Source organism: Sphaeramia orbicularis, chromosome 21 (assembly GCF_902148855.1).
Source record: "Sphaeramia orbicularis chromosome 21, fSphaOr1.1, whole genome shotgun sequence".
Lineage (NCBI taxonomy): Eukaryota > Metazoa > Chordata > Actinopteri > Kurtiformes > Apogonidae > Sphaeramia > Sphaeramia orbicularis.
This window is the reverse complement of record NC_043977.1, coordinates 55904641-55917907: the sequence shown is the minus strand read 5'-3', so window position 1 is coordinate 55917907 and position 13267 is coordinate 55904641. Positions and strand designations below refer to the sequence as shown.

Here is a 13267-nt window from a genome sequence, read left to right as displayed (position 1 = left end):
AAAAGATGCCTTTACTTCCAAGTGAAAGTCCCTGTATGTGTCAGAGTATTTGTCTTTGTGTGTTTTGACCAGCGGGAAGACCGAATATCAGACAACAAAAGCCAATAAAGCACGACGGTCGGCCTCATTTGAGAGACGTCCCAGTCGACGGTACTCCAGAAGAACCATGCAGAACCGAGGTGAACACAACACTCAGAACAAACCAGTGACCATTAAAATGAAGTACACACACCATGGCAAAACTATCTAACATTATGTGAACTCATATTTCTTATGAATATGTCATCTTTTGGTGTCTTACTATTTCTTTTTTGTGTTTCACAGGACCTTTCAATCCACTTGAGTGAGTACAGTATTTACATTTAAGCTGAAAAAGTTTATTAGATCATTTCCAGTATGAAGCTGAAAGAGCATATTAATTCTCTAATATAGAATTAATGGGCTTAATCATACACACTCCAAGCAGAGAATTTGTTGTGTGTAGTGTGTGTTTCTTTTACTTTGATATAGTACAGGTTTTGGAAGCTTTGCACGAGAAATGACTCACACCATTTTTAGTCACTGAGTTTCACAATGAGGCTGAACTGTAATCTTGATAAAAACCAGCTGTAAGGATCTGTATGTGGGCTCAGGATGTGATGTCAGTGGCTGTTGGTCAGTGGTAGTTAAGCTGTCATGGGACCAGTTTAGTCACAGCATTGTGACAGACCTACACCGAGGCAAAGCAGGTCCTTTTGAATGGCACATTTGTAATATTTATACTTTTAAGCATAAGAAATGAACAAAAATGACCAGTGTCGGTTTTGGCATTAACCTCCTAAGACCCAGGAAATGTCAGCAAAGTACAAGCTTTTTGTCTTTTTTATTAAATAAGTGCCTATATTGGAAACATAATGCAACAGTTTTTTCAGATGCAGTTTTTAAAATTTTTATGGAATGTCCTTTGTGGTGGACAGTTTTCTTTTCTTTTTTTTTTGTATAAAGTTGTGAAACTCTTGTCCACAAATGTGGACAGAAAACCCATAGCTGGGTCTGAGGAGGTTAAAGTTGGCAGAGGTTTCCACAGTAGTTAGCATGCTAACCACCTAGCCAAGCAAACAGACCAACACAACAGTAAACCTGTGTTCTGTAAATGACAGTTATTGTTTCTGTGAAGGTGTGTGGTAGCCTTGAAGAGAACAATACATATTGTGTAGCTCAGGTTTTAGCAATTATTCATCACCATTTGGAACTTCCTTATAGATGGATATTAAAACCTGACGAAGGTAAATGGTTCACTTTATTTGTGTGCTGCTTAATCAAGATAAAGTGAGTTAAAGTTCAGATCAGGTCATTAGTGGTAGAGTTCCTTATTGGGCAGACCTGTGTCACAGAAAGCATAGGGAAGTAAATCTGTCTGATCAGTTTGAATTATAAAAGCCATTGAATTTCTAGCACTGAATTTTTTTGCACTGAAATTAAGTAAGAGAATTTTTTGTCTTTCAATTTAACTATGTTCGTGAATTTAGAATAAAAAAAAATTCAGATGCAAAAAATTCAGAAGCAAAAAATTCAGAAGCATAGAATTCAGATCACACTTCCGGGACACCAAGGAAAGCAATCGATTCTATCTGAAGTTGAACCGACAGCCAGCCAATCGAATTACGTTAGGTTGGTCATGTGATACCAGTGCAGGAAGACGGTCAGCGCAGATGTGTGATCTGAATTTTTTGCATCTAAATTTTTTGCATCGGAATTTTTTGTTTCTGAATTTTTCGCATCTGAATTATTTGCATCGGAATTTTTTTAATTCTAAATTTATGAACATAGTTGAATTCAGAGACAAAAAATTCAGACACTTAATGTCAGTGCAAAAAAATTTCAGTGCTAGAAATTCAATGGCTTTTATAATTCAAAATCTGATGAGACAGATTTACTTCCACAAAAGCATAAACTGTATAATACTCAGTTTCAGTGTTTTGACAGAAGAGACTGACGGCACAACTGTCTGGTAAAATATATACCTCCTGTAATTATACCTTTTAAAAGTAAAACCTTTAAAGTCAGAATGCAACTGCTGCTGTCTTCAGTGAGGATGAGGATGGACATTCTGATAAACTGTCAATAAAAGAGGCAGTAACTACATTAAACTTACTCTGTTTTAAATCCATTTACAGCGTTAATGAGTTGTTTTCATCATTTTGCTTTTTAAATAGAATCCTGAAAAACTGTTTTCTATCCTCAGGGTTCTTTCCTCGGGCAACGGGATCAACTCCAGCAAAGACAACAAGGTGAGGATCAAAACTACTGTCCCATTTCTAATCCCTGGTCTAAACAGAGAAATAAAGCCGAGCAGAGCGACAGACAAGAACGGCTTTAGACTCAGAGCACAGACCTGAAGCACAGCGTCAGTTCCTGCCTTACAGACCAGATTACAGCCTCGCAAAACAACCAGTTATTTGTTTTGTTTTCACTGTGACATAGAAAGTCCATTTGAGGAAACAGAAAGTTCCATAAAGACTGTATGGCAGGGGTCTCAAACATACGGCCCGGGGGCCAAATGCGGCCCGCCAAAGCTTCGAATCTGGCCCGTGGGATGTTTTTTGCAAAGTCAAAAATTCCACAATCTTGAATTAAGCAAAAAAAATAAATTTATCGTGAAATAAGGAAAAAATGTTGAATTAAGCCAAAAAAAATCTTCAGTTAAGTAAAAAAAATAATATGGAATTAAGACAAAAAAAATCTTGAATTAAGCAAAAAAATCTTGAATTAAGCAAAAAAAATCTTGAATTAACAACTTCAAATTTTTTTCTTTGTTTTAGTGCAAAAAATAACATTAAATTCTGAAAAATATTTACATTGAAAAACTATCTTGTAACAATAAAATGTGAATAACCTGAACAAATATGAACAACCTGAAATGTCTAAAGAAAATGAAGCACAATTTAAAAAATTTCCTGCCTGTTCCTCAGTGTTTAGTGTCTTTGTAGATCTGATCCATAATGCACATGTAGAAATGATAAGTTGAGGCAGAATATTGTTAAAATTGCACTTATTTTTCTCAAGAAATTTCATTTTTTTCAGATTATTCACATCTTTTTGTTTGGATAGTTTATAAAAGTAAATATTTTCATAATTTAATGTTTTTTTTTCCTCTTTACACTAAAACAAAGACAAAAATTTGCAGTTGTCATTATTTATATGTTATTCTGTTATTATTTTACTGGTCCGGCACACTGCAGATCAAATCGGGCTGAATGCGGCCCCTGAAGGAAAATGAGTTTGACACCCCTGATGTATGGATTAATTTGTGTTAATTGTATTTCTTAATTTCCTTCATCTTTCTAAAGTTCTCTGCTGCTTTACCGCTGTGGTAACGTATGTGTGGACATCCACAGGTTTCTCCAAGTCGAGGGGCGTGGTCAGGCGTACCTGTCGTCAGCCCCATACCTGCCTCTGTCTGTGGTCCGATGGAAATCGAAGCTCTACCTAGAAGTCCAGGAGGGGAAAAGAGAGGGTGGGTACTTGGAACATATGGCTTTTTTTTTTTTCACAAATATGGATGGTTTTTGATCAGTGGTGAATATTTCATCTCATCATCCCTTGTGATATAAAAACAGAATTTGAAACATCTGCTAAAAGTAATTAAAAAAAAAAAAAAATTAATCGTACCGCTGTATTTTGCTTACCACCGTACATTTTTGTCCTCTCTAACAGTACATTCAAAGAAAACCCTGATTCCAAACAGTATTTTGTTCCACTTGGAGTTCTGACAGACTATTTAACCCTTTCATGCATGAATTATTAGAACCTTTGTCGAGATCTTTTCTTGAGTGTTTTTATTCCTCATTAGGCATGAAAAAACTGTGCAACTGAGCTTTTTTTTCATGGATTTACAAAAATGTCCACTCAGCTACACCATACATTGTATTCTTGAAGCAAAGAAACATGTATTTAAAACCCAACATCAGAAAGTGATATGAAAACAATGAAATAAAAAACATTTTTATGCTGCTAATCAGATGTTTTCTCACATTTTAACATGTTCTAATACTAGTTATGACTCACTTGATTGATTGAATAATGTATTTATTTTGAATATGAATGTCAAAACAGATGAAAATAAATAAACAAAACACTTAAACATAAGACATATAAAACATATTCGAAAAGGAGTGAGAAGAAGCATAACTTATAAACTCCAACCCCTTCTTCTTAAATGATTATTAACAGTAATAATCTTCCTAGTTCATGGAGATAATATGCAAAAAAACAAACAAACATTTAAGAAAAAAAAAACTGTTAATTACAATCTCACAATTAACTATTGATTTAAAGTCAAACATATCACTGCAGATCAGACTGATCAAGAACAGGAAAGTTAAAGTAACGGTATAATGTCAGTGTATGGGGCGGTGCATAAGTGTCCACTGTGTCAGCTGATTATGCAAATAAAACAACAAAACCTGTGAATATACCAGAAAACAGCAGCAGAATAACTGTCCACTGGAGTGAACACTATGCATGAAAGGGTTCATTTATAATATTAGGTCTGCTGCTTTCCTCCGATCACTGCCATAGGTGAAGAGTTTTTTATGGATCAAAATGTCTCTGAAACTGTAGAGCAGGGCTGTCAGACTCATTTTAGTTCAGTTCCACATTCACCCCAGTATGATCTCAGGTGGGCCGGACCAGTAAAAGAATAACAGTGAAAAAAAGAAAAATGACATCAGGATAATGTTTACATGTACAAAGTTTCTTTGAAAATCTGAATAACATGAACAACTTGAAATGTCTTAAGAAAAACAAGTGCAATTTTAACCACATTCTGCCTCAGTTTATCATTTACACATGTGCATTACAGTTTACATTACAATTACAAATACACAAAACATTTAGTAACACGCAGAATATTGGTAAAATTGCATTTACTTCTCTTAAGATGTTTCAGGTCGTTCATATTTGTTCAGGTTATTCACACTTTTTGTAAAGGAATAGTTTGTTAATACAAACATTTTTATGTAATTTTACTTTTTTACATGAAAACAAAGATGAACTTTGCAGTTGTTATTATTTATAGGTTATTATGATAGTATTTTACTGGTTCTGACCCAGTTGAGATCTAATTGGTCTGTATGTGGAACCTAAACTAAAATGATTTTAACATTCTTGATTGTTAATATCTTCAATGTAATTTTTGCATTTCACAAATTCATCCCAGGGGCCGGATTGGACCCTCTAGCGGGCCAGATTTGGCCCCCGGGCCGCATGTTTGACATCTGTGCTGTAGAGGTTTTGATGAATACTGCCTCAGAATTTGTTCTTTTGCACCTGTTTCTGTCTGTTGTTTTGACATATATATATATATATATATATATATATATATATATATATATATATATATATATATATATATATATATATATAATATATTTTAAGGGACTATACTTGTGTGTGTCGCACTAGCAACCATAAATGAAAGGAGAATAAAAAAATTTAGAAAATAATCGTGAAGTTGACAGATAAATAGCTTAAATATCAGTTTCCCGTTCATCCTTTGTGGTATTTTCGGTGCCAGTAGTGGCCGGCTGATCCCTGCTGAGTGCCGTAGAAGGTGGGTGGATGACTAGGAGTGTTTTTATGGGCTAATGCCATGAGAGTGGCTTAACATGGCTTATCTGCTGACCCTGGGTTGTTGTGATCAGGGAAAGTAGAGGGAAGTTAGGGTGCCAGGCAGAGAGAGATGTCTTCTGCCTCTAGTTTTGCTCTACCATTCATCATTTGATCTGTTTCGGTTTATTTTGACTCAGCAGCATTCATCTAATCATTAGTCCTGTCTAGGGCTGTGTATTGGCAAGAGTCTGGCGATACAATACAAATCAAAATACTAAGATCACAATTTGATATATTGTGATATATCATGATACTGTTAACAAAGCGATATTTTTTTGTTTTGTTGCTTTTTTTAAAATTATTTCCTGGAAAAACTTATAGTGCAGCATTTGGATAAATGCATTTTTAACATGTGGCTTTACCAGTACAAAAAAACACACAAATAAATAAATAAATAAATCAATAATGTTTTACAGACGTTACAGTTTAAGATCCTGCTTAAATGTTCGGATTCTATTGCGAAAAGTATACTTAGTGTTCAGTCCCTGAATCATCCAGCATCACAACATTATTTTTGCGCATTCCCAATAAAGAAACCCAAACTTTTTTTTTTTTTTTTTTCCATTAGTGAATGTTAACAAGACAATGTGGATAGAAAAACAACAACACATAAAGGGGAAATCAATCAAATTAACAAACTAGAAGCACTCAGAGAGCACAGACCTCCGCCAAGGCTGATCAGTGGCCCCCCCCGTGGGCCCCCCCACCCCCGATCACCACCAAAATTTAATAATTTCTTCCTTATCCCATTTCCAACAAACCCTGAAAATTTCATCAAAATCTGTCCATAACTTTTTGAGTTATGTTGCACACTAACGGACAGCAAACAGACAGACAAACAAACCCTGGCAAAAACATAACCTCCTTGGCGGAGGTAACAAACCAAAAACAACAACAACGACAGAGTATTGACAAACAACGACAACATCATATTACAATGAAAAGGATCATAAATGTAAATAGCAACTAAACAGTATAGCTTGAAAAAAAAAAAAAAAATTGCCTCTTTCAGACAGTAAAAAGTGCTTTTAGGATGCTTGAATTATCCATTATTTAACAAAACAATTATCAGTTTCACAAAACTACATTTATGACCTGCAATATCACAATAGTACTTTTATAGGATACAAACAACAGAACAAAATCTCCATGTGAATATAGAAATAACAGAGCCTGAAAATCAAAAAACAAAAGTGAACCTCCACCATGTTTGCAATTTGACTAAATACCTAAAAATATCGATACAGTACTTTTTAATATCAATACAGTATCGTGAAGGTGAAGTGAAATATCGCGATATATTGGAATACTGATATTTTCTTACCCCCCTGGTCCTGTCTTGACCTAAAGTAACAGACATTTTCATGGTCTGATTCCACATGACCATCATTTCTCCAAACTTGGGGAAAATGCAGTTGTTGCTACTGAGCAAAGTGTGTGAATGTAACAGGTTGGTTTTTATAGCGTGCGCTTACTGTGTGTTTACAGAAAAGATGATTTCATCCGGCCACATTCTCATCCTACTTGTTCTCTTTGGTATAATAATGATTTCATCCTAGAATTGTTGGAATGTGTTTGTGGATGCATTTTTACAGGAAATGCAAAGCTTGTGTTTAAATAAATGCTTAGAAATCTACTGTACAAACCAGTCTGTGATCCAAACCTGCTGTGTGTCCTGTGTTTTCCAGTATTAACTTGTACTGAGGTCTCCTGTTGAGGCAGGTCAGGTAGGTACGAGAACGCACCGAGCCTCGCCGTCGCTCTTGCTTTAACCAATCAGTAACTGCGCAGTGACGGCCTGTATGATTTGGGCTTTGGAAAGCGGGTTCTTGTGCTGTGAAATTGTTTACTGTGATTTGCTGTCTGTCCACTTCTGATCAGCATGAAATGCCAACCTAATCAGTGCTGGTGATGGGATGATTTTAATGCTATGAGGGGTCTTCTTTGGCATCACATACTTTATCCATGATGTGACTTGACAAGAGTTTTGGACTTTTGGGTTTTGTTCAGGACTTAAACACAATGTGTTGTTGAGGTGACATCAGTTTTTTCCAAACAGAACGTAGTTTACACGGAGTTATAACGATATAAGGTTGAGTAAAAATATGTTCATAACATTTCTTTCCATTTTGAGCAATATTGATATTTATTATGATACACAGGGTATCCATAAAGTCTGTACAATTAAAATGTATGACAAAAGCAATTGAGGAGATTAGGGATGTAACAATAAGAAAATTTATATCACGGTTATTGTGACCAAAATTATCACGGTTATCATTATTATCGCGGTATTGTTGAAACTGTGCTCAAAATGTTCAAAAAGTACTAATACACACACTGAAATAATTTAACCAAGTTGTATTATGAAAAAAAAAACCAACGAAAAAAACCCCCAATAACAAATAAAATAATAGTCACAATGTCCCTTCTGTTGCAGAAACATTCAAATATTAACCCTTAGTGGTCTGAGTCTATTTTATCCATTTTTCAGTCTTTTTGATTTTGCCTTTATATACTATATAAACAAATGTTTACTATACCCATGTTTGGGATCTGTTTTTTCAGCACAGCTTCATCTATATCATCTGTCTATTATTTTTTCACTTTAACCAACTATAAAAACATAAAAGGTCAGAAAACACAAAACATATAAAATCCGATTTGAAAAATGTATATAATTTATTGCATAAATAACACACAGATGCTTAACGAACCTTTTCAAAGACTTTAAAAGTGAATATTGGTTCCAAATATTAGGTATAAAAAAAACAAAAATTGTAATAAATTAAACCTATACTCAAATGTTTGACATAAAAGCAGATCTTTACATAGGGTTTTTCTTCCCCTAAAAGTGCGGTAATCAAACACAGTTATCATGAGAATTAGAATTTAAACGGTAATACTAACCGTCTGCAATTTTACCGCGGTTTATCGTTATACCAGTAATCATTACATCCCTAGAGGAGATATGTTGCTTAGTTCTATGTATTCAGCGGTTATCAAAGTTGGTAATCACGTTGTGGGATCATGTGCAATAGAATCACTGATCATTGGTTGTTTTTTCTCCAATGAGAAACCCATTACTGCACATGTTTACCTTGACCTTTTGACTAAATATATGGCACCGCAACTGGATGACCTTCAACCAACCATCATTTTCCAGGCAGATGGTGCACCACCACAGTGGGGACTGCATGTTTGTGGGTTCCTAAATCAGACAGTGCCCTGGCCACCTTGTTCACCCGATATCTCTTCCCTGGATTTTTTTTTCTGTGGGGTTAAAAGAGAAGAGAAGCCTTTATTAGTCCCACAAGGGGAAGTTCCAGGTTTATAGCAGCAGAAGTACAAAAGCACACATGAGCAAAAGAAGTGCAAAATCAAAAGTAAAGACAAATCAAAGATCAAAAAAGCTATATACTATTTACAGCTGTGCACATGCTGGTCATGCCACAGGTTGGATATGGATATTGTTTATTGCATGGTTTACTGCACAGAATTATTTGGAGCAGTTTCTGTTGTGGAGCCTGACAGCTGCAGGAAGGACAGACCTGCTGTTACCTGTTATGTTAAAGATGTGCTATAAACAAAGATACAGGACATCGACCTGCACAAAAGATCACTGATGCCATGGCCACCATTGATGAGGCTATGCTACAGCAAACCAAGGTTATTATCGTTTGCGAAAACTAACGAAATGACGAAAACTAGAACTGAAAAACCATTTTTGTTAACTGAATTAAATAAAAAATATAATTAAAAGAAAAAAATGATAACTAACTGAAACTGTATTGTGTGTTTACAAAACTAACTAAAACATAAAAATTATGGATAAAATTCCTTTCGTTTTCATCTTTGTCAATGTCGGATTGATACGAAATTGATTTATTTCACTCTAACTTTTAGCTAGCGGCTCCATACGACACTTCACGGTCCGTCATTTCTCGTCACTTGTGGTTTCCAGTCGTCTTCTGGTCCCCACTCTACCTGGAAACATGGAGACTAAAGTTGGGAGAAAGCAGCAGAGTCCTGTCTGGGATCTGCGACGGAGAAGAAGAGAAAAGATATAAAGAAACTAAAATTAAACTAAAACTAACCATTTAGAAAAAAACGAAAACTAATAAAAACTAGCAAACCTGCTGTAAAAGCTAATTAAAACTGAATTAGAGAAAAAAAAGTCAAAACTAAAAAAAAAAAAAACTTATAATGAAAAATCCAAAACTATTATAACCTTGCAGCGAACATGGCAAGAAATCCAGTACCGTCTTGATGTGCTTCATGCGACTAATGGGGAACATATAGAGGTGTATTAAATGAAGCAAAAAAAAACCCTTCAATATCTACTTTTCATTTTGTAATAATTTCTACAGATTTGTCGATTCATTTGCTTTTGGAGTAGATTTGTTAAATCGTAAAGAGACTTTATGGACAGCCTGTATATTCAGATACTGCAGTTTGAACAGAATCCTGATAAGGACAGAATGATGAAGTATGTCTAGAATATTAACATGGACCTGACTTTTTATGCTCAATGCAATAACAGATGAAGGCCTAAGTATTTAAACCAAGAGAAATAAGAAAAAAGTTCTAATTCTGTGACACTGGTTTTATGTGTGTTAATCTGAGATGACCCCTGGGTTCAGACGTCCAGACTGAATGGACGTGAGAACAGTTTGAAACTTATTAACACTTGATGCTCTACCTGTTCATGATTTCTCTGGTGATTTTGCTTCAATCATTTCCACCATCAGCTGTAAAAATGTGAGTGAGCTCTTGTCTATAGCTTGTATATCTCTCATTCTTTAACAAAACTCTGAACATGTGCCTAAGTTTTTCTTCCCACAGAATACATCTGAAGTAATGATAATATTGATCAATAATGCTTGGAAAAAACTCTAATTTAGTGGTAGTGTCACTGTCATCTGTCCTAACCACGAACAAAACACTAACAAATAATGACCCTCCACTGAGTCCTGTTCCACATGATTACTGATGATAATAGTGATGGGATGGTCTGTTTTCAAACCCTGGCACTAGAAGGCAGTGGTTCCCAAATATGACTCTTCTCCAGATCAAAATAATATTGAATAAACTCTGGAGCTGCAACTGATTAATGGATTAGGTGCTTGAAGCCAATGCAAAAATTCACGATTCAATTAATCAACTCGAATTGATTGAAGGGAAATATTCTATTGCAGTTTTCCTGAATTGAAGCTTCTTTGTGCGTCACAATAAGCGTCTGTGTGAAACACAACAGTGGAACCAATGTTTAACAGCAGAGAAATGAAGGAAACAAAGCTTTGATTCAGGAGAATTGCGGTTGAATGATTTTTTTGAATCACTTTGAGTCGATTAATCGGTTGCAGCTCTAACTAGAAACACACTCTGAGAGCGCAGACCTCCACCAAGGCAGATCAGTCCCCACCGATCACCACCAAAATTTAATCATTTGTTCTTTGTGCCGGTATGAACATTTCCTGAAAATTTCATGAAAATCAGTCCATAAATTTTTTAGTCATGTTGCTAACTAACCAACAAACAAACAAACAAACAAACCCTGCCAAAAACATAACCTCCTTGGTGGAGGTAATAAATGCTGTTTACTCCCTAATCCACTTCACTCTTGGACACAATGTAATTTAAAGCTGGCAGATAATAAGTTCAAAAATGGCTTTTAACTCTCATTAATAACATCTGTTGGCAATATGCTGACAAATGGCAGAGATATGAAAGAAACAATTTGACAACCAACATAAACTAACCCAGGTTTTGCAGCTTAATACACAAGTAAAGCCAAAAGAGTATTCTACTGTTAAAATTTGGGAAATGACTTTACATATCACTGTTACAACATTAATTGCAGTGTTTTACTCTGGTAGGAAGGACCGGCAACCCCTCCTTCACTCCAAAAATAAAATGATCTGCAACCTATTGTGGTCCTGACTCTAAAAGTTTGGGCTCCATTAACATCATGGGACATATTCCAAAGGAAATAGTAGTAGGTTTCCCTAATAATAGTTCAGAAATTTTCCAAACAAGCAGACAGAAAGGACTCCAGTTTACATTAGAGAGCTACACTACCGGTCAAAAGTTTTAGAACCCCCCAATTTTTCCAGTTTTGTATTGAAATTCAAGCAGTTCCAGTCCAATGAAGAGCTTGAAATGGTACAAAGGTAAGAAGTGAACTGCCAGAGGTAAAAAAAAAAAAAAAAAAAAAAAAAAAAAAAAGGTAAGGTTAAACAAAACTGAAAAATAATGTACATTTCAGAATTTTACAAAAAGCCAGACCTCTTCCTGTCAGCATTTCCCAGTCCAGTTTCTGAGTGCCTTTGGATGGTGAAGGAAACTGGACTGACTGACACCTGGACTTTCTTGGACATTTCTCTGGAGGACACACCTACATTGTTCAGTCTTCTGATGCTCTGTCTCTCTTCTTTTGTTAATTGCCTTTTCCTCTTTTCCATTTTTATAGTAACACACTACTCTCTGCAGTCCAGTACTGTTCAAATAATGCTCCATCGGAATGGTACCACAGTGTGTTCAACACTCCTTTTCTGCAGACAGAGGGGGTTGAAGGAATTCACAAACGTTGGGACACCTGTAGGAATTGGTAGCAGCAACTTTCCAGGCTTAATCAACCTTCACTGCTGCAGAACTGCTTTAAGTTGTTAACCTATTTCTTGTTTGCTGAAAAAGGGCCTTTTTGTATACTTCTGAAATGTACATTATTTTTCAGTTTTGTTTAACCTTACCTTTTTTTTTTGTTTTTACCTCTGGCAGTTCACCACTTACCTTTGTACCATTTCCAGCTGTTCATTGGACTGGAACTGCTGGAATTTCAATACAAAACTGGAAAAATTGGGGTGTTCTAAAACTTTTGACCGGTAGTATATATTCACAATATACGATGACTTGATTAATTTATTTTGATTGGACGCTCTTTTGTTTGTTTTACGCTACTTCCTGCTGCAGGCATAGGGTCAGATCTACTAAAAGTTTGCGTGTATTAAAAGGTGTGCAAACTCATTGCACACATAAAAAAATGTCCAAACTGATTTACTAACGGTGCACAATAAGGGTTGCGTCTTTCATAGGTGCAAAATAGTGTGTCTGCATCCAGTTAGTACATTTGACACAGTGAATATGTAATATGGGGCGTTTACACACAGTTGTGCGTGTGCTGGGAGGAGAAAATGTAAATATATTAATTTAGCACACGCAGAGTGATTTATCAAACCAGAAAGTAATTTTGCCGATAGAAACTGTGTCTGTATTTAACACGTCTGAAAGGGAGGAGCAAACGGTTTGGATGTGTAATTGCACACACATGGAAGTGGTTAGGAGACAAAAAAAAAAATGATGAAATGAGATGCAGAGAACGCATTTTTCACTCTTGTGTGAACATTTTTGGAGTGAAGTAAAAAAAAAAAAAAAGGATTAATCAGTGTTTCCAATAATGAAAGACAGGAAATAAAGGACCCACCTGAAGTTCAGGAAGTAGTGGGGCTGTGCATAGAGTGTAAAATGTGAGTAAAATAGGTAATAAAAACACAGATTATGTCTCATTCTCAAATGAACATATCATTTATTCTCTGAAGTGATATGGAGCTCATTC

At 35.4% G+C, this 13267-nt stretch overlaps 1 protein-coding gene across 5 annotated transcripts in view; it reads left to right on the top strand.

Annotated features, from left to right (window-relative positions):
- epb41l5 (erythrocyte membrane protein band 4.1 like 5) overlaps nt 1-13267 on the top strand; it is an 81940-nt gene that overhangs the window by 41066 nt on the left and 27607 nt on the right. For 4 of the 5 annotated variants that reach the window (XR_003934300.1, XM_030124496.1, XM_030124499.1 and 1 more), the window contains exons 13-16: nt 73-179; nt 325-343; nt 2225-2270; nt 3378-3496. Coding sequence is in view for 4 of the 5 variants with exons in the window: in XM_030124496.1 (XP_029980356.1) it covers nt 73-179; nt 325-343; nt 2225-2270; nt 3378-3496 (291 nt within the window). In the remaining variant the exon portion in view is untranslated. Of the gene's footprint in view, nt 1-72; nt 180-324; nt 344-2224; nt 2271-3375; nt 3497-13267 lie in introns of all 5 variants that reach the window. The other variant, XM_030124497.1, reaches the window with a different exon arrangement.